Below are 22550 nucleotides of genomic sequence, written 5' to 3' on the forward strand. Positions count from 1 at the left end.
CACCCTCTGGAACTTCAGTTATACATTCTGCTGGTTTAATCGCAAGAGATAATGTAGGCAATAGCAACGTACAAAGTTGTAAGCCACAATTAATACCCATTTTACCCACCGTGGGGTGATGCCACATAATGTGATGGTTTATTGCCCACCTTTGGTGATGCCACGTGATTGTGAAGCCTCCAGCAAAGGAGAGGAGAGATAATACAAAACTGATCAAACTTGGGTCAATTATTCTTCCTTGATTTCCCCCGAAAGAGCGCTTGCCCACTCGCAGAAACACAGCGACAGCTGCAGGTGAAAGTCCACCTCAAGGATTTCATTCTTGGCTAAAGGCAAATGGTCTCGCCGTCGTAAACAACCTTGATCCTACTGTTCCGGCCATACAAAACATTTTGTCAGTTCTTACGAAAAGGACAGCTACGACTACCCAAGCTGCGACTCCTTCAGCCCCAGCCGTAAAATCAAGAGAAAAAGGTCTCACCGATAAGACGGTAGTCCAGGTTGACTTGACTAAAGACGACATACCTACGCCAACCGACAAGAATAAAGTCGAAGTAGGAGAAGCCGGTATCGAAGTTAACAGACTCATTGCTCTTTCACCTCATTTCAAGTCTAAAATGAAGCCTGTCAATGGTTACGTTCCATTGTTGATATTCAATACTATGTGGTTAAAACAAGACTTGACACGTTACTCTCAACATATAAAAAAGTGCTGATATCATTTTGAGCAATCCTTTTCCTAAGAGGCTGTGCTGGCTGCCTGCAATAGGGGTTTTCAAGGCAAGAAACATATGGTATTTTATAGTCCAACAAGTTGTTCAATGTTGCAAAATATACCGTAAATTGAAAAGAATTGGGACACCACTGTTGACCATATATTTTCAGAACAAAAACCCGTAAAATTCAAGGGCCCATTTGGCTGATTTTCCCAAAATTTCAGTCTGCCCCCTTTTCAAGGGGCAGATTGAAAAACTCAAAATTTGGTATTACACATTACCAAAAAGTCAACCAAAAAGGTCAATGAAAGATCAAAATGATTGTCATTGACCATTTGATCACCGGTCAAATGTTTGGTAACAATGATTCAAAAGCTCTTTTTTGGTCAAAACTTGAAATCTAATTGATTGATTTTATTTTACAATTAATGCAGTCTCAGTCAAAAGTCACTTGAATTTTTTGATTCATATCAACACTTATACTGGTTGGAATTTCAATCACTAACTAAAGAATATTGCAAATACAATGATCAATCACAAAAGAAATGATAGAAGAACATTGGGGAGGGCTTGATCAAAAATTGGCAATAGACATTATAGAAAAGGAAATGGGTGATCACAAAAGAATGTGATCAATCAAATAAAAACAAGAGTAAATGAAATGGGTGTGTGAATGAAATAAAAGGGTGGTTGGTGTCTTGTGTAGAAGATGGTGAAGTTGATTGATTGAGGGGCAAAAAGAGTTTTGGGGGTTGAAAAACACCCTTGAGGCTGTTTTTCAAATTGGATCAGTATTTGGCCAAAAGCTGCATTTGGTTTTTAGCTGAACGGGCCCTAAGAAACTTGGCTGTTTTCTAAAAAGTTTCACAAAAAGTTTCTGACATGAAACCCCCTATACCTCAAGATGAAGTATGTTTTGTATCCAGTTGCTCCCAAAAAATGTGCTCTTTACAAGTGAGAGGAAGTTCAATATGTTTTCGACATTTGGGACATTTGAATTCCTCTCTGTGATGTGCAGCTGATTTTGTCATTTCCTGAATTTAATCAAAAAATGTACAATCAAACATCAGTGAATTATACCTTTATTTTTTGCAGCAAACATACGAATCTATCAGGTTACCTTCAAGTTCATACAATGATGATGAAAAATATGGGTATGATGACATCTCAACTGGATAACCCTTTGTCCTTGAAGAAATCCTTCTAGACAGATGGGACATTCATCAGGGTACTCTTCTTTGGATTCAATTTGAAGCAAGACATCTGATTTGAATTTGTAGTGTCCAATTTTATCTACAAATATATAAGGGAAAAATTGATCAGTCATCCATTGAACATAAAATCAACCAATAAATCTGTCTCTTGGTGTTATCAAAGTCTTCTGCTGATATCTGCTGAGTTGTCAAAAAAGATTTTTTGATTTTGAGAAATTCAACAGCTTTGGTGACAGAGATTAATATCTTTTATTGGCTGATCCAATCTTGCTGCAAGGTATTATTTGTAAGATTGAGGCTGGAATCAGAAGCACTTACTATCCATTTCCACCTGACTATCCAAATATCTTCCAAGTTCTGGATAATCAGTCCTTGCTATAACCATCAAGTCAATGAAAGTATCTTGATCAAAAAAATACTTTTCCTTTTTTTTGATATCCAGACCATATGTCTCTGCCTGTCCCCCTTTCAATGCAGAGTCTTGGATATGCAATAAATGAAGGCGGTCTTTGAGGAAATCTAGACAGAGATTCCAACTGTTAAGACTCAAAAAAAGATTTGCCATGTAAGGATCAATATCTCCTCCCTCAAGGTATTGTTCAATATGAGGCTTTAATTTAGATTGGCATTGGATTATCTTTGAAATCTGTTTGAAATGGTGATTTGCGTCCACATTGGTCTTTATACACCTCCTTGAATTTGGAAAGAATGTCCATAGATGCTGCAATATGCGAAACAAGCATCGAGTTTCTTGAGTTGAAGTAGTCTTTTCATTCATGTGCTGCATAGACTTCAATGTCAATGACTTGACAATAGCTGGGTTGGATAAAGAGCTTCTTTGAATCAAGGAATCATCTATTTCTATCAAGGTAGGTGATAGTGCTTCAGAGAGCTGGAGTTTATTTCTTATGTTTACAATCAACTCAACTTGCTTGAGAATTTCTATAATGTCTATGATATGAACCATTTGAATTAGCTTCAAATGTCTCTTAGGGAAGAAAAACATTGAGCAAACAGATATTAGGTTACTCACAATCATTCTCAGGGAAGCTGTCTAGTATTCCGCTTGATACACCCTCTATCCAAAGCCTGCTAAAGTCATTATCTGAAGACAATATGGATAATCAATTCCTTATCCTCAACAGTGATCAAACAAAACATACCTTTTGATAGGAAAAGCTCCAGTCCTCCTCGGGAAACAGGACCTGTCGTTGGATCAAGTCTGATTGCTTGAAGTTCTCCCCTTGGCAAGAAAGATTGAAGTATTTGAAGAACACTTAAATTCCACAGTCTTTCATCCACTTTCAGATCTTCTCTTTGTAAATCTTCCAGTGCATTGATGATAAACATTTCCAGCTCAGATCCATTCTTGAAGAGGTCAACTCCATTATCAAGATGTTTGACCGCAATCATCAATTTTTCACCTTTGGTCTTGAGAGCTCCACCATATTTTTGAGCTTCTGTTGCAAGATTTAAAATCTTTTGCAGAATCTCCCAATCATTAATACATTCTCCAGGGTTGTTTTCTATCATCTGTGCACTAGCTGCCTGTGCATGAGTTTCATGTTTGAATGCCCCATTCAATGGTCCAAAAATCTCTAACTCCTTAAATCTTCCATGCATGGTGCCAGTTTCATGGGTTGAATGTCCTCCTAGATGAAGATTTTCAATCTCAGAGTTGGAAAATGTGTCACGCTCAACCCAGTTTATCAGCCCTTGTTGAAAAAAACTTTCCCGGTCAGTGAGTGTGTAGACACAGCTAAACAACATCAAGTAGATCCCACAGGCCAAGATGAATTGATTCATATTGGTTGGGTTAGTAATAAGGGTGAATTTCTGTGGCCAAAGTTGTGATGGGATGATAATCAGAAAGAATTGTTAGAAACATTAGTTGGGTCTTGATCAGTGGTTTAGTTTCCAAGGAGAATTCATATTCAAACAGTCTTTTGTAAGATTCTCTTACTTCCCTGAAAATTTCAAAACATGAAACATGAAACATGAAACATGAAACCTGAAACATGAAACCTGAAACTGAAACCTGAAACTTGTAGGTGAGAACACTTTTGTAGACAGAGAACTGTGAATTCTGAGCCCCATGCATGTTCTATAAGTTGATTGAATCATGTTGTGGTAATTAGCTTATGTTGGTCATTGTTACGTTAATAATTGTTTGGTTAATTTCTCAGTTTTGTCTCATTGGGTCAAGGACTCCCGGTTATGTCATGTTGATTAAGAAGGTCATTTAGAATGAAGAGAGATGATTAGTGAAATTCAAATTTGGGAAGAAGTTTACAAATAAGGATGTTATGTGATTAGGAGAGTAATGAAGATATCAAATTATTCTGTTTTGCGAATCAGTCATATGAGACTTGAGCTTTTCTTTTTGTCTAATTTGTAATGAATGTGTATGTGTGTCTGAGTTGTTCTCTGGTTAAATAGTTGCTACTGTCCCTCATCCAGATACTTTTCCTTGGCCAAAAAGAATCTGTAAGTGATTTCATTATATACTTGTTTAACTTCATTAAAGTCTAATACATGTCTTTCAACTTTTAGTATTACTCAGTTTTCACTTACACTTGTATCTCTTGATCTTGTACATCATTCCTGTTGCTTGTGTACAGGTTTGTCAGTTTGATCTTTCTCAACTTCATTTCTTTTTACTAACTGTTGTGGGCTGTTAGGTTTGTCATTTGATTAGCTCTACATAGCTTCTGTGGCTTGTTGCCATACTCACACTTACCTGATTACCCCAGGTATGCCAAGTCTGCTTTTGATCAAAAAGAATCTTATTACTCAGTTTTCACTTACACTTGTATCTCTTGATTTTGTACATCATTCCTGTTGCTTGTGCACAGGTTTGTCATTTGATTAGCTCTATGTAGCTTCTGTGGCTTGTTGCCATACTCACGCTTACCTGATTACCCCAGGTTCCAATTTTCTATCTGGCTACACCACTTTGCTCACTTTAGCTGAATCAAATCTGATCTTTACATGGTAGCAAGAGTATGATTATAATATCAACTCTCTTCTTCATCAACGACCTATTCTTTTATGCAATCTGAAGAGGAAAATAATTGTATTTCTCACACTGACTCCAAGTCTATTGACAGAAATCCTATAACTGTCAACATCAACTCCAAATCTGAGAAATTGAGCTCAGAATCCTCCTCTTCTACTGTGAAAAGCTTCTCAGGTCTATGGTCTCTGGTTTTACCCTCCATTGTATCACCCAGAATGAGTTCAGAACTTCCCGGTGATGTTACTTCCACCAATGCTTCCTATACACCTCTTCAACTGTTTGTACATTGAACTACTACTGCGTTGAGCAAGTTCATTGTCAAGAATGATCTCAACGATGAAAATTTCAACTACTGTCATTTACTTATACATCAATCCATCAAATCATTAGGCTATGGATCATACCTTGATGTGAAAGACTATAGAGACACATCACTTACTGATGACAACCATAAGAAAGTGAAGTTTGTAATTTCCACTTGGATCCTCAACAAATGTGAAGGTGTAAATGGTGAATGTGCTAGAGATAAGTTAACCCATAGGGATCCTACTACTAAAGATATCATGATTGTTTATGATCCTTACGTTTTATGGAGTCATCTCAAGACTTTTCATTCAAACATTTCTGAAGCAAAACTCAAACATATTGAAATTGCTCTGCAGAACATGACTCAACTTAGATCTGATAGCTTAAAAATTCACATTGACAAATTTTCATCTTTACTCCAAGAATATCATAAATTCAAGGGTAATATGTCAGATACTCAAGCAGCAAGAACTCTTATCAGAAGTCTTAATTGGTTATGACAGAGAAGTATTGGGAAGTTACAAAGTGTCTCTAGAAATGAGATGTGTGAGGGTTTTCTGCTTGGCGGGTTTGGCACTGACTACACAGCAAAGTCTTACTGATTCCCAGATGGCCCTTAATTTTGTACTCTTTCACTCTATTGCTATTGCCATAGGCCAAATATCTCATCATGATCTCAGAAGCTTCAAGAAATGCTTGATGAGTTGGTCAAGGTGGTGGTGTGTTTTCAATTATAGCTTTCTCTTGCATATCTACTTGAATGATTTGAACAATCTCTTTGAAGGTCCATTCTTCTAACCTACTTGAGTGTTTACCAATAAGATTAAGGATATGTGAGATTGACATGCAGTTTGGTGCATGAAAAATTGTCAAGCTTTCAAAACTGTTCAAGTCAGTGCTTAAAGTTTCTATAGCAGTTGTCAATGATTGGATCAGAATTGAAGTCTTCAGAAGGTATATCATCATTGTGGTTCTTGACTGATCCTTCTAGATTTCAATACAACAGAATGCCAGACTTTTTACGGCAATTCACAATTGTCATATTGGTAACCCAGTACCAGGCCTTGGAAGCAAGTTTCACAGTGTCCAATTGATGAATTTTGTAGATCTCGCCAATTGGGATGTTGAGCTTGTAGCAATTGATGGCAAAGTCTATGAATTCAGAACAGTAATAACACTTGAAGTTTGCAATGATGCCCGCATCAACTTGTTGGATGTGAGATGTGAGATTTGGAGCAAAGAATTCAAGTTGGTTGTTTTTTAAAGGTTTAGCTGGGTTGGTTGATCAATAGCCAGAAAAATTGTCAACAAGGAGTAGAATCTTGCAGCACTCAAGTTTAAGGTCTTGGTCCCAAGATTCAATCCATTCTATGAAAAGGCTAGTCTGCATCCAAGCTTTTGTATTGTTCCGGTAGTAAAAGCCAAGCTGCTCACCTGTCTTTCCATGAAAGCAGACTGGCTTGTTAGCTTTCCCTATGGCTAGAGGGTGCTGTTTGTTGGATCCATTGGCATCAACTTTGGACTAAATGTCAATCCCCTATCTGGAGGCATTCTACAGAAGGGACAGATACATGAATATTTTTTAAAGAATTCAAAGCCTATCATATTTCAGACTTACTCATAAAAACGGCCAGTCTCATCCATATTATATATGTTGGCAAGATTGTATAGATCAGTGATAGCACAGACACGGGGGGTTCTGCAGAAACAGCATCAGGGGAAGCTGAACCAGTCTCTCTGTGATGTTTGATTGAACGTAGACCCAACTGGCTCTTATAGCTTGTCAACCATCCATTGGAAACACACAGTCAATCTTCAACTGGTATCTTGAAGAGGTCAGCAAAGCAATTACACATCACTTGGAGGATTGATCCAGTCAAGACAAACCCCAGTTGCTCAGCCTGAGTAACCCAGGTCTCAAGTGTGTGGTTTACTTGTGGATGCTCTGTTAGAATCTTTTGCTTGGCATGAACACCAGCACCGGAAGTATAATCGGCACAAATCTTTGTCTCTTCAGGCAACCATTCCAAAAGCCAAGGCTGTCCAAATAGCAGCGCAAGATAAATTTCTTTACATACTTTTGCAGTCTTAGTTTTAATCCCTCCATTGGCGCGATGCCAGTTCAAAATCTTGATTTGTTGAGAAAAGGTTGGGTTGACCTTCTTCATTACTTTTTCCTTTGTATTTGTAGGATTTGTTTGACAATAATATTTGGCTGTAAAGTTTCCGTACATCTACGCTTTCCTGGAAGGCAAGATCAAAATTTAACCCATCATTTAGTGAGCTTCAAGGTTACACCTTTAGCTGAAAATGCTTTATACTCACTATTAAGTGATATTGCAATCACTGGACCCGCCTGGTCAGCCTTGAGGATCAGGACCTCTAATGTGCCTTCTCCTCCTTGTTGAACTCAGTGACGGTGTGAGCAACATCTTCAATCTCTTTAATTTGGACCACCACCCTCAACTGGTCTACCAGATTTGCTGATTGATCTATGAACCTTTCATTGGCTTTGGTAAGTGCATTTACTGAACTGATTAGCTCTTTCAAAGGTTCTAAGCAAGCAGTGTCCTTGGTTTTCAAGGTTTCAAACCCTCTTTCAATCCAAGAAATGGTGTATCTCAAAAGGTCTTTGGGAAGCATGATTGTGGAACTACATAAGTTTATTGATGATTATAGAACTATGATATTTGATTTGAGGTGAGGATGCTTGTCAATACAATGAAGGATGTGGTGTGAACAAAAAAATACAACAAAAACACAATCCCAAGTCATGTGACCTGCTAAAGTATTGGTTTTGAAGTTGGGAACTCAAAAAAAAGGTATTGGTTATTGGGTTTGACAAATTTCACCGCAAATAAAATATATTTGACCAAGAAAGTATCAGTTTTCCAAGAGTGTTGGTTTTGACACACATTGGTTTTCTGAGACGCAACTGTAATCTCATTTGGCACATGTCAAATTGTATTTATTTTCCTGTACCAAGAATTAAGATCTCAACTCAGACATCAAATCCTTGCCTTGAGATCATAAGTATGGTTGGTGGAAGCAAGAAGCATGAAACCACAGACCAGATATTTTGTAATTACAATAACAAAAGACCCAAGTTCTTCAGGGTTATAAAAGTTAAAAAAAACGGGATTTATGAAATGTGTTCTGCTGAGGATAATTTTGGACAGCCCTCAACAAGACAACCTCAAAATTATCTTGTTTTGTTTTGTAAATGACTTGTGCAACTTGTGGAACAATTTCTGAAAAACACCTGATTCAGTGGTTCTTGCCGTCATCAACCATATCAGGCATTTTTCTGGCTTGATTAAGTGTGAAGTGCTGTTATAAGATCAGGTGGAGTTGTGTCAAGACCTTCTTGGGTCAACGGCCTAGGCAACTGCCTGACCTCCATCACATCACTTCAAGACCGGAAAGAAACATTCAAATTACTCAACTACATCTCAGCAGCCTTCTACGCAGCACGTGTCCACAAAGGGATAGTAGGTAATGAAATTGTAGACAAAATTGCTAACAAACTAGCAAACTGCAACCTCGCAAGAACCTTCACCTCAACATCAAGCCTTGCGAGCTTCCTGACAGCAATTAAGGCTTGGACAGTATTAGAAAACAACAACTATGCCACCAACAAAATCAAAAGATCAGGACACAAGCCCTCACCCAAACAACATCTCACAGTGTTACGCAACCTTGAGAAACACAAATGCTCAATAATAACCCAGCTAAAATCCAATCATATGTCCCTCAACTCATTTCTCTTCAAACATAACCAAAGATTGAATCCCCTCTGCCATTGTGGACAAGGGGTTGAAACACTTGACCATTTCTTGTTTATTTGCCACAGATTTGAACGCCAAAGACTAAAACTCACCAAAACAATACTTAAACACCAACTCCGAGAATCTAAAAGCATTCTCCACCAACCCAAAGCCTTTAAAGGCATTAGCTTGTTCTGTAACAGCACCTGGAGGTTTAAACCCCAATGGGTAACAGCAAGGGTGCCACTATACTACACTGGTATGACTATAGTTGGGTATAGTATAGTTTAAATTGTACTATACTACAGTCAACCCTCGATGTAAGCATAGAGATTGGCACAGATTTTCTCTTGCCTATAAGGTGATATGCATACATCGCAAGGCACTTTAGAGCATCCGCACTCGTTTGCGGTTGTTAATTTGGTCACGTGCGGTAACAAACACAACATTAAGTAAAAAGTTACTTAACTCAACCAAATTTCGCACTCGTTTGCATTAGCAGCGCTGTAACTTTTATAACTTTACAGATAGTGCATGTACTCCGCACCGGTTGTGCAGTAAGGTAAAGTTTTAATTTTTTGAGTACACATCACCTGCTTTCATGGCCAGTTTTCATGTGATAGAGGCACTGTTCTCTTCTTTGCACTAAGATACTAATACTCCATCTACACATGAAGACCCGATATCATCCTGTTCATCTACTCGATCGATAGATCTTAATTTAAAATTACAAATTTAACATGAGTTTGTTCAGATCTTAATACATGAATTCCAATTAAAAAACAAAGGCTTTACTACATCGAGAAAGCTTTTAATGAGTCTGAATACACATAATGATCTTGTAAAAGATTTAAAGAATTTAAAACTAGGAAATAAAAATCCAAACTTCAATTTTTAATTTGTATCACTTGATCCTAAAAGTCCTCCAATGATTGGTCTTTTAATGTTGATTTTCTTAAATATTGACCTCTACATAGCTATATGAATCTAGACATCTTTCATTTTCATCTGAATGGTTTGGAGTCGAGTTCAAGATGGTTGATTGACTTATTTCAATTGAAGACATCGATCGGTGTCGAACGTTCTCGAGTTGATTCATGCAACTGTAAGGCTTGGAATTCATCGTGTGTGAGTGGTGAAAAGGAGATATTGGTTGTTGACTTTGGTGTTGGAGGTCTGGTTGAGTTTTGTTTTTGGAGTCGAGTTGCCGGGAACAAGTCGTGATGTGTGATACCGCATGCGTTAGCCAATTGGTAATTTTACCGATTCGCTAACGCAAAATGACCGAAAATTAACTACCGCGGGGCTAATTTTTCACCGGTGTGGAAAAGACCCCGCGTTTGCGGTAAATTTAACCTTACCGCACCCGACTTACCGCACGAGTGCGGATGCTCTTAGCTGGTAGGAGCAAAAATCAGCGCACAATTTTCAATGCTTAAAGCGTGATATGCATACATACTAGATGCTTACATCGAGGTTTGACTGTATACTCAGTATAGTATAGTTGAAACTATACTTTGCTCAACTATACTCAGTATAGTATCAATTGATCAACTACACATGGACAAGGGTTACACAAGTTTTCCATCAGCATGTTCAACTATACTGCACAGTATAGTATAGTATAGATGAGTATAGTTGTACTATACTATACCGAGTATAGTTCAAGTACAGTATAGTTGAACTATACTATACCAAGTATAGTCACAGTATAGTATAGTATAGTATAGTGGCAGCCTTGGTAACAGCCAGCCCATTTCATTTTCCCCGCTGAGGTTTTTACTGGAGTGGTGCAAAAATAAAGTAGCTGTAGTGCCTGATAGCCTTTAGCTCAGGGGGCACTTTAAACAATGAAATAAATACAAAAAGATATGATCAGTATTTGATATATACAACTGGCAAAAAAGAGGTTTTGCCTGACAGCACAAGGGGGTAGTGTGAGCCCAAGGCCATCGTCTCAACCACGCTGGCAAGCCAGTGAGCGGTCGAGGGCATACAAAGATAAGAGTAATTAATTGATTGGTTCGATGAACCAATACCAGTAATTACACTGATAAGAACAGATACTACACTTGATCTAAGCCAAAAGGCCAGAATGGATAGTGGAAAGCTTGTGGTTTGAATATATAAACCAACTGAAGCAGTGCTGTGTTCGAGTTCAATTGAAGACCAATTATAAGAACTGTGTTCTAACTTCAGTGCATGGTAGGCTGACGGGTCAAAGAATTTGGATAGCAAGCAGTCAAGTTTTCAGAAGGCTTTGGAAGACTCGAATAATCAACATCATCGGAAGCACACTCCTGGAAAAAAATCGATGAAATTGAATATCGCGCTTCCGCGAGTTGAGAATTTGGCCGATATCATGTTGGATTATCATGGTGGTAACCAATTTTGACATCAGTGTTGAAGCATGATGGAGGATAACATTCTGTTGATCAAGCTTGAAAGATCGAAGTGTGAGGAATCGGATTTGTGTGATCGTGAAAGTTCTTGTTAGAAAGATATCCTAATATCGGGAAGTGAAAACAGCGAGCTATTACGCTCTTTATTAGCATCAGCTGAGCCTGAAGTGTGTGTATGCTTCAAACAAAAATGAGACTTCCTGGACAACTGGACGCTGAGCAGGATAATGATCGATGGACGAACCACAATCAAACACAAACACTAGGGAACCTAATCAACTCGAATGATACCACTCAGGATCAAATCATAACCTTCAATGGATCAACCACCTTCATTCGATTCATTCCCATCTCACCTTGCACAAAGCTCGAGTCTCCAGCCGCCGACTGTCAATGTTCCAGCTCCCAGTTTCGATTCGTTTCCTGACCTACCATCCAATGAACCTCGGGATCAGGTAGCCGGTAGCAAGTCGAAATCTGACAAGAAAAGCAAAAACCGTACTGATACAAAGCGCACCAAAAAACTCCCTACACAAAGCTCATCAAGGAGCACTCACATTTCGAAGCCAGAAGGCGACAGGAAACTTGAATCAAGTTATGATCCAGCCGACACTTTCCTGGATTCACTTGGCTTGGGTTTAGAAAAAGGGATCGTAAATTCAGAAGTGAAGAAAATCAAAAGCGAGAAATCAAAGAACAAAAAACTTAGATCAACAGAAGATGAACTTAAACAATCCAAACGGATTAAAATCGAAAAGGAATCTAAAACATCATCAAAGTTATCAAATCAATCTTTATTATATTCAAATCCACAAGAAAAGAAATTGTTTTATACTGATCTTAGGGAAGATACTTTTAATTTACATAATGGTAAACCAGACAAAGGCAAAGTTCCTAATTACAGACGAATTGGTGGTAAGTCTCCTATGCTGTTTTTTCTTCGTTATATTCAGCACAGCTGATTAATCAAAGCTAATGTATTCATGTGTCTACAACAGCTGGACGAGTATTGGGTATACATCATCGTTGGCGAATCACTCTTGATAGTGCGTATCGAGGAAATGGTTTGAAATTGAGTGAAGAGGGTCGTCGTAAAGTTGAGGGCGATCTTTATATATCATTACTATTGATGCTCCGATTTTTAGCTTGATCATCAAATCGACAATTCAGCAAAACTGAAGTCCGTTTCCCTCCTCTTCCTTTACCTGACAAAAGGCCATCTCGATCACCGATGAAGCAACATTTCAATTACTGAACGATAAAAATCTCAAACGGATCGTGATTCCTAAATCGTCTTCAGAATCTCCTGCCGGTCCAGCTGCAAGTTTTATCAGCATTGATGAACGTCTGAGGGCGGATGGACAGATGCGCCCGCCACCGAAGCCTGAACCTCGATCGATATTCGATGAAACATATGCAGAGGAGGTGGACTCGGACGGTGACGCATTCGATTATCTACCGCCGGAAGAAGATGGCGGGGAGTCTGTTCTTGAGAGGCTCAACAAGCTGAAAGGTGACTTAGAAAGAAAGAGTAAAGATGATCCTAGTGATACTGAGACGTGGCTAGTTGAGTGTCTTGTTCCAAATTCTGATCTTTTGACCAATTCTGAAAGTTATGCTATTATGTAGGCTTTGGTCAATCTTCAAGACGAGATGAAGGAACTTGGAATGGTCGGGCTGAGGGCTAAACAAACTGATATCGATCAAGATGCAGTTCGAAAGCATGTGCAAGGTACCAGTGACCTGAAATTGACATATCTCAAAGAGGCTTTACGGGTCAAGTCAAACCAGAATGACGAATCTATCTTACTGGCTTACATGCGAGCATATTGCGATCAACCCGATGTTGATTCTTCACAAGAATGGCGCAAAATGCTTGACTCGCATCCTGGTGTCACTGGGCTATGGATAGCTTATGTTGACTGGCGACAAACTGATGCCGGTAGCATGAATGTGACCGAGATGGTTGAAGTATATGAAGAGTTGATTGACAGACTTGTGAGGCGTGCCGACGACAAGGCTGATGATAGAGGTATGTTTTGGAAAATTCACGCGAGCCTCTTAGCAACCCTTGCGCTGACGTTGGATTGCAGACGTCAATGATTATGAACAGAGCTTAGTCTATTTGTTTCATCGTTGCTGCATCATGTTGAAACAAGCAGGTTTGTTAGTCGCGATTCTCGTCCATCTTCACATGTGAATCTGAATGCGGCGAAGTTTACTGATTATTGATTATCTTCGGTGAAAAGGTTTCCATGAGCGTGCTGTAGCTGCATTTCAGGCTATCATTGAGCTCAACTTTCTGAGTCCAGTCGCTCACGCTCAATCAACAAGTGAACTCTTGGAAGACTTTGAACTCTTTTGGGACTCAGAAGTTCCAAGAATCGGGGAGACTGGCTCAATAGGCTGGTCTAGATACTCATCTGATGTTGAATTTTCACCTCCCTCACCTGTTACTCAGCATCCGGAGTCGAGTCCTGATCCGTCACAATTTGGCGCCTGGCAAGAAACAGAGTTAAAAATCCTAGGACCTACAAGGACCAGCGACCCTGATAGCGACGACGATCCATTCCGATGTGTTCTCTTCGATGATATTCGGAATCTCCTTTTCCGTGTTTCGACTTTTGATTCAAAGCAGGCTTTACTTTATTCATTCCTTTCTTTCATGGGACTATGTCTCCCTCCACCGGATGTGGATACCAATGTGGCTTTTTTCACAGACCCATTTCTTTCATCCGAGATCTGTGACACGGTCGACCGACAGGCGTTCTTTTGGCCCAATATTGAACCGGTCACAGCAGTTGATATCAACGGAATGCGTGAAAGCTTATCAGGCATCAGAGATCCGTTGAAGACGCCCTTTCGAGTCTTTCCTTCTGACCAACGACAGCTATTCTCTGATCCGACCAAATGGTTTACAAGCTTCCTTCCCAACACAAGCGACATCCCTTTCATTCAGAATGCGCTAGCATTGTTACGGACAAGCACCGTATTGGAAAAAGACCTTTACTTCACTCTCTGTGTGATTGCGTTTGAAGCTCGTTTAGATGTCACATCGGCAATCAAGATGACCAAGGAGATCTTGAGCAAGGATCAATCATGTTTGTTGCTATGGGATACATATGCTAGATTATGTCTCTTGAAAGGCAAAGTCAAAACAGCTCGAGATGTATATGTGAAGACATTGAGTTTAGTCGAAGAAGAACGGCAAGATCTAACATTGATCTGGTACTCTTGGGCTGAAATGGAAACCGACTTGGGAAATTGCGGTCTAGCTGCAAGGATTTTGGCTCGAGCGACAAAATGTTTGGATGTTACACCAGCGGGTTAGTAACGTTGTTTACAGTTTTTATCAGCTTAAGGTCTTACCTCTTGTGATTTTCCCCTCGAAAATGAATAGTACTGGCAGCTACTACTGTCGAGCAACCAGCAGCAACAGTCTTACTACGGACGAGAAGGGTAAGCTCACAGTTCTGATTGAAAGGCAGTGTGATACTTATCAAGATCTGAACTTTGTAGGCTTTTATGTCCCGCATTTCTACCGTGTTCCATTCCGATGCTCCTCAAGATATGATCCGTCAAAGAGTATCAGATGCAACAGCTTTTGCAACTCTTCAATATACGAGTGAAGGATTTGAATCATCTTGTGATATATTTGAAACCACAATCAAAGCGATTGAAGATTTGAATAGTTTAGCAGAAGAAGAAGAACTTTGGATGAATTATTGTCGAATAATTTATCAACATATTAAAAATCATCGTAGTTATAAACCATTTGAATTAAGAAAGATTTTAAAAAGATCAGTTGAAAAGTTTAAGAATAATAGTATATTTCTTTCGTTGTTTGCATTTAATGAGAGTAGGATGAAGATTGATAATGAGACTAGAAGATTGATTGAAGGTTGTTTATTGAAAAATGAAATGAGTGTGACCAGTAATAGTTGGTTATTTGCGATTTGGGTTGAAATGCATTTGAATGTGACGGGATATAATCAAGTGGCTGTTCGTAGACTTTTTGAAAGAGCTTTATTAAACCAAAGGTCAGTTTATGTCTTTTATGAAGTTTCTGTGACAAGTTATTAATATTTTTGTGCTTCTTTTGGTAGAACGAAGTCTAGTTTTCAGCTTTGGAAGTTATACATTGAATTCGAAATCCGTAATGAGAATTATACTAGAGCAAGGTCAATCATCACTCGGTCACATGCAGCTTGCCCGTGGGTCAAAGGTAAGAATGTTGATTCTTGGGATGTGACTGTCATCAAGTCACAGTTTTCTTACATACCTTTTTGTTGCGAAAAATAGATCTATATCTACTACCCTTTTCACCCAAATTATCAACAGTTTATCAAAACGTAACAGAACAAAAACGAATGTTAAGATTATGTGATGAAAAAGGAATTAGAATTAAAGATCGAAAGATTTTCAAAAAGATTGAAGAGATTGAGAAAGAGATTGAAAGACTTGAAGATGAAGATGAAGAGATGATGATTGAAGATTTAGAACAACGTAATGAACTTGAAGAAAGGAAGAGGTTATTGCCTTATTAAGATCCTGGCACCTTTCTACTGGGATTTGGGTTTTGTCTTCATTGTGTATTCATTTCGAGATGATGTGATGCTGTGACACTGGAAGTGAACAGCGGGTTTCTTCAATGTACTATTCCAAGTCTCAACTCGAGCTAAGAGGCATCGAGCACTGGTTCTACTCAATGTGCACGCGCCAATGAATTCTTGTCCGTTCGGGACAAGCAATGAAGCCGGTTGTTACTCTCATTAATCACAATGCGTTGCAGCTTATGTCGTTAGAGGGAAGGGTGACCTGCCAGGTCTTACCCTAGAGAGCGGCTCAAGATGAGGCTATGTTGGGTGTTTTTGTGCGTCTTGACTCTTTGGACCGTTCTTACTATTTCGTATCCCTCGCAGCTGTCTGTCATGTTTTGAAACATAAGCTTGCGAGCATGGACGAAAGGCTCTACGAAGCCTAGAGCTTTTCGGTTGAGACTAGGTTGTAGTACACCCAGATTCATGAGGCCTGACATACGACCAATGTTGAATTATTAGTCGAGTTGATTGGCGAGGAATTTGAGGCAAGTTTTTGAAAACCTACCTCAGTTGAAGAGCTCTGGAGATGCTATGTATCTCGTGATGTACAGTGTCAAAGAGTAACACTAGTTAGGAGAGGGCATGGTCGCATCCGCGCATAATTGGGAACGTTCCCTAAAAAAGGTTCCCTAAGAACCCTAAGGAACGTTCCTACTTAAGTGTCGCACACACCTGACAGCTGATGTGTCAGACATTTCACCAATCCGTTCGACACAGCGAGATACCAAATACACAAAGTACCAAAGGGTAACAAGGCGACATGGCACCTCCTCGACTCTAGAGCGTGCTGCCATCGAATCCTAAACTGGCAAGAACAAGAGCAGCGCAACCCCGAGCCACTTCACAACACGGCGATTAATCAACCCGTTTGGGCAAATGACGACCAACCACCTATATCCCAGCAGCGCGGATGATGCCAATACGTTAATCACCTCCTTCATTGAGGAGCGGATATACCCACTCCAGTGGAAGATTCACCTAACCGCGCAAATTTCGCCACATGAAAACCGACCAACACCATAGTCAGACAGAGCACAAACCAATTTTTCATTTCAATAAGATTCCAAACTATTCCCTCAATCATATACGTTTAATTTTGAATACGAAAAATAACTCGATAGAACCAATGACCAGTTTGTATTACCCCAAGCTCCTTGCCGCACGTCGAATCAATCCACAAACTCGCCTTACCGTTGCCATAAATCAACCCACCGGATTCTGTTGTGACCGTCTTCGCTGCAAAGATAAACCCATCCACTCTTTGTACTATTACAATCCACGACACCAGCCCAACAAGCCGTTGATAGGCCTATCGGTATGATGACGACAGCCTTATTTGAATGCCAGGAATGGTTGCTGATATGCAAACATCTTGCTTTCATATCATACAGTGCCCCCTCGAACCCGGTAAAAAGGGAGCAATTCGAACTTACAGCCAACACGAGTACCTTCAAGACATATGCACGTTGAATGACAACGTTCAGATTTCACTAACGCCCAACCAATCGACCCTTACGACACAACCTAGGAAAAGAAACGCTCAACACACAAATCACAATATGTCGGACAACAAACGATCGCGCCAAGCTTGTAGTGGCATCAACGGAGGAGCACCCCATCTAGGCAGAGCCAAGCACGCCAACCGACAATGCACATGGCATGTGTGTCCCGGTGTACGTATTGACACGAATCACAATCATTTATACAACGCAAAATGTCTGATTACTTAAATTCCTTATGCGAAATTTAGTGCTGCCGTACCCAGCGTGAAGCCACAGGGACTAAGTGTTACACCCATGAAAGTGGTGAGCGTGCTAAGATCGCACCTAGCACTCAGCCGTTCCTACAAACCGTTTTCGACACCGCCGATGAAAGAGGGCTACTTACGCAAGAATCGACTGGGAATGGACAATCGGCCATTCCAGATGTTAGTGTGGCGGATCAACTAGGGCCTGCTCCTCCACTTCATCCTTTAGTGCTTTCAACCTCAACCGTGCGCACATATCATCTCAATCGATCTAAGGAAGAAGAAGCAAGACGTGCAACAGAGGCAGCTGAAGCCAGCTGCAATAGAAACATATCGATTTCTCTGTGGCTGACCGTACGTGCTCCAAGGTCGAGCTGATCATAAGTGTCACGTATGACAAGCTAACTTTTACCTTGCACCTAACAGGCTGACAGCGAACCGATTCCCTTCTTGTTCGCACCCAAATCATTGAAGCAATACACCATATCAGAATGTGAAGCAATGATGATATTTTTACAAGCACACAATCCCCACTGGAACAAGTTGCTGTGAGTATACGACGTGAAGGCGGACAGATGGGTAAGTACCAGTTCACATATTATTACAGACTTTATAATAAAAAATTATGATTTTACGAATTCACCACAGAACATCACGTTGGTTGGAACTTCCATCCCAATGACGACCCCCCTCCGGGAGGCTCTGGTATGCTTGACGAATGTCGAACCCAAGTTGTGCCATGGAATGGCAGAACTACAAGTATGCCTTGTTCCGGCAGTCAGAACCAGTTTAAAATCGGTCGTCGATTCTCTGAGAGCTACACCGACTTCAAATCGAGTTCCTCACAGTCCCAGTCTTGCATTCAGATCCAATTCTCAAGGGTCATCAACAACGTACAATACTACAGAGTCTTCACCATCACCGGAAATCAAATATTTAGGCCGCAACGAAAGTCCAGGCGATGGACAAACTTCCAGATATCAATCTAGAAGAGGAAGACGACAAACACCCCCGACTGTTGTAATTGAAGACAAAGAAGACACACCTCCCAAGATTGCGTCAAGGTGTCCAATATTCTCGCACAATATACTCAACGACATAACCAGCCCCGAACCACCTTCAATCATCCTACCGACTCGACAAGCAAATAATTTTTTGGATTCAATGTCAGACCTACCTGATGTTGATGGGGATGAACCGCACACGAGTCAAAACAATATTAGATCAACATCAATAAGCGACTTGAACAGACACGAAGGAGTCAATACGTACGTACCACCACCTGCAGGTAATAATGAAGATATTACACCGGACTCTTCGCCTTTGCCGCTCCCCGCACCAACGGAAGATGAGGCACCAAATCCGAAGAGGAGGTCCAAGAAAACTGGCCTAGTGAGCACCATTTTTGCGTTATTGTATGACTAATTTTTGACTTGGTTTAATTTTTAAACAGTGGCCACCGTCCGATATGCCCATGAAAACAATGACCCAGTGGCACTTGGCGCATACATCTCAAACTGGTAAGAAGGAAGTTTGGGATTCTTTCTTTGCCCCCGCATATAAGTGGGACCGTACTGCTATGTTTAGATACATACGTTGGATTAACAAGGTCTCCAAGGACCGATGGGCTGATTGGTATGAGCAATGTGAACGAGACCAGGTTGAAGCCACTTTCGATGCTGCGCGCAAAACATTTGCTAGCGAATTGGAGTCCGCCAGGTGAATTACACAAGAGTTCCGATGTAGTACCATCTATTCTCGCTGCATTTTCCCATTTAATTACACAAGAGTTCCGATGTAGTACCATCTATTCTCGCTGCATTTTCCCATTTAACCAATAACATGTATTCCTCAATTTCATTTTGATATATGTGTTATATATATTTTTCACATTTCTCTCTCAGTTATCGAACAATATTTCTTATTCCTCATCGTCAAATACTTTACATTCATGTTATAATATTAATTAGTTGTATTATAACTGTATCATATATATAATAATCTAATTTAGTCTTTTCCCCTGTCGTAATGTAAGCAGACCGTAATTGTTTGTCGTTGTTTAATCTAACAGGTCAAGTCCGACGCGAAAATCAATTCTGTTGGATGGCCAAGTTGTTTGGACCTCTGGAAGGATGTGTTAAACCTTCTGGAAGAGTTAAACCTTGCCATGTAAGTATTGATATTATTACATTTACTTTTCTACATTGAGTTGACCAAACAATGTGTCTACATAAGTCTACATATATATAGATACAAACTTAAATCAAACTTTACCTTTTTGTGTATGAACGAAATCATAACTAACAGATGTGATAGAAGGGATATATACCATGTATACGTTATACATGGTATATGGAAGGCACATCAATTAAAGCACATGATTATACACATTGTCTACGCGCCTTGAAGTCAGCGATCACATATATCTATTGAGTGGTATGTGATCGCTGACTTACTCACGCGTACGCGTTTTGTTTGTTTGTTTGTCAAGGATGTATGTTTGTTACTTATTTATATCATCGGTTATTTATCATATTATATGTATCTCAATAATAAGTGGTAAAAGAAGGTTTTGTCAAACCTTCTGATTAGGAGATGATCATTGCGATTGGGTCAAACTTTTCGTAAAGTATGATGCATACCAACTGACGATAAATTATTATCATATCATTGGTTGTGATATGGCCAGATTCTTTCACAACCCCGCTTCAATGATGCCAAACTTATGGAGGTCATGCTTATAAATACGTATAAGTATTTTAAACTTATATATGTTGATCGAATATTCGTAATGGATATCACCAAAAGAAGCAAATAAATATGCCGGCATCAGTGACTCAGCATAAAGTTAAGCATACAAGAGTTGTTGATGTATACATCAACAACTCATTGTAGATGCATATCACACGCGCTTATAACTCAAACGTTGTTATTGCATCGTTATGATTCATTCCATGATGCTCAGGTTTGGATAGTCCGGATAGGAATCATCCATACGATTCCTTTGTTTCACAATCTAATTAGGTGGGAGGGCGCATATTATATCTTTCTCTGTCTCCGTTAAATATGATGTTTACGGGGAAAGGTTCGTATGATCACCTATCATCTAGACAACATCAATCACGCCAAACAAAAAAAATATGATCCGATTCCTTTCTTAATCTTAACACGCCATGTTACATATGAGTCTCAGGTGGATCACGTATATAAAACAACTCGAGTAGAATCAACTTTCTCAACCTACCTCTCAAACACATCATCCATTCCTTCACTTACTCACTGTCTACAATATCTAGAGTGTTGAATTATTATGGACATCCCAGATTGTCGTCAATCCGAAATTAATCCCATTGCGCTTCCTGATACCGCGGTTGCTGAAGTTAAGCAAGGACAAGACATGTGCTACTGGTGCGGGGGATTTGGCCATATGCAGAACGTCTGCCCCTCCAGGCGAGCTAAACTAGCCCGCACTGCGCGTCCTTACAAGGATTGGCGTCTCCTTGCGGGTGTCCGAAAGCTCTATAGTATCAACGTATTGTGGCCAACCACTCCTGTTCCTGTTCCTGTTCCTGTTCCTGTTCCTGCTCCTGCTCCTGCTCCGGCTGTTGTTGAAGAGGTTCAGGATAATGGAACCACTGGAGATAACGGGTTAGTAACATTGTTTTAACCGTCATATCCTCTATATTGGTAACTCAAACTCATTTATATTTGTACAGCCCTCAAAACTTAGGCGTCCCAAACATCGAGGTTCAGGAAGAGGTTGAAATTGCTGTGGTTGAAAATGGGATTGATGTAGAAGTCGGGTAAGTTGATGACCTGTTTATTTAAAATGAAACATTAACGTTTACCTATATGGAAACCAGGCAAGCTTTCATCGGGGATAACACGCTTGTACCAGCGGTGATTGAAGACGACCTTGAAACAGTGTAAGGCCTCCTTCCATAATCAATTGTTGTATAATATGAGCTGACACATTATAGATTATCTTATCCGTAGTGCCATTGCTCAACCAAATACTGCTACGCAAGTCATTGCCAACGAAGACTATGAGTACAACATTGGTATTTCCGAAGAAGAGTTAGCCGAGTTCCTGTGAGTAATATGAGGGCCTCTTACTCACACTTTACAATTAAGGGAAGAAGTTGATCATATGTATGAAATGTCAGGCTTTTCAAAGGAGGTCCAATGGACATCAATGTGGTGAATGTAATACCCAAAATGGAAATGGTGTCAGTATCCACTAGAATTGTTGTCTATATGAAAACTAAGCGGTAACATTCACTTACCACTTATATCTTATCGCTTATAAATTGTACATTATATCTTATAGGACAATTGATACGGAACTTCCACGCGGTCGCAAAAGGCCTCGTGTGACTTGTGATTTCAGCCAATCAGTTTGATCGGCTCGATCGGGAGGTTCAACTCGCTCCAGGTCATGTTCTTCTCTATGGCGCAATTATGACTATGTAGTTTAACTGTGGCCTCATACTTTGTCGCGATAAATATACACGATATTGCGTTATCAATGAAATATTCCACTCCCCTTGTTATGTTGTTATCAAATCCACGTGATCGACGTAGAATCCATTGCAGGCTAGCGAGGCGAGACATTGAGACTGGCAAGCTCGGTTCATATATACAAGTCTTCATATAAGCCGAGCTGCATGATGAAGACTTGATTCCCATTGCATTAATTTTTTTCTCAATATAACATATTTATTTCAAGTAATCACAATTATTGAGGCGTCATTAGCTCTTTATCACTTTGATTGATT

General features: G+C 39.8%; 4 protein-coding genes across 4 annotated transcripts; 3 read left to right on the forward strand and 1 right to left on the reverse strand.

Moving 5' to 3' along the window:
- Positions 1-2147: 2147 nt before the first annotated feature.
- MELLADRAFT_65598 (uncharacterized protein) lies at positions 2148-3736 on the reverse strand (the record flags this gene model as incomplete). Its single annotated transcript, XM_007413223.1, has 4 exons — positions 2148-2200; positions 2249-2881; positions 2964-3035; positions 3094-3736. 4 exons carry the CDS (start codon positions 3734-3736, stop codon positions 2148-2150), a joined length of 1401 nt encoding a protein of 466 aa, XP_007413285.1.
- Positions 3737-11741: 8005 nt separating this feature from the next.
- MELLADRAFT_117324 (uncharacterized protein) lies at positions 11742-16087 on the forward strand (the record flags this gene model as incomplete). Its single annotated transcript, XM_007413183.1, has 9 exons — positions 11742-12339; positions 12423-12520; positions 12640-12990; positions 13054-13456; positions 13674-14750; positions 14825-14883; positions 14944-15464; positions 15531-15649; positions 15727-16087. The coding sequence occupies 9 exons, from the start codon at positions 11742-11744 to the stop codon at positions 15969-15971; spliced, it is 3471 nt and encodes a 1156-aa protein (XP_007413245.1).
- Positions 16088-17970: 1883 nt separating this feature from the next.
- MELLADRAFT_72562 (uncharacterized protein) lies at positions 17971-19833 on the forward strand (the record flags this gene model as incomplete). Its single annotated transcript, XM_007413184.1, has 4 exons — positions 17971-18126; positions 18199-18351; positions 18421-19164; positions 19226-19833. 2 exons carry the CDS (start codon positions 18451-18453, stop codon positions 19493-19495), a joined length of 984 nt encoding a protein of 327 aa, XP_007413246.1.
- A 1249-nt stretch (positions 19834-21082) lies between these two features.
- MELLADRAFT_109299 (uncharacterized protein) lies at positions 21083-22175 on the forward strand (the record flags this gene model as incomplete). The annotated part of the gene is made up of 5 exons (XM_007413185.1): positions 21083-21420; positions 21489-21575; positions 21636-21698; positions 21769-21864; positions 22103-22175. The coding sequence occupies 5 exons, from the start codon at positions 21083-21085 to the stop codon at positions 22173-22175; spliced, it is 657 nt and encodes a 218-aa protein (XP_007413247.1).
- Positions 22176-22550: the final 375 nt, after the last annotated feature.

The sequence above is a fragment of the Melampsora larici-populina genome (assembly GCF_000204055.1).
Source record: "Melampsora larici-populina 98AG31 unplaced genomic scaffold MELLAscaffold_35, whole genome shotgun sequence".
Taxonomy (NCBI): Eukaryota; Fungi; Basidiomycota; class Pucciniomycetes; order Pucciniales; family Melampsoraceae; genus Melampsora; species Melampsora laricis-populina.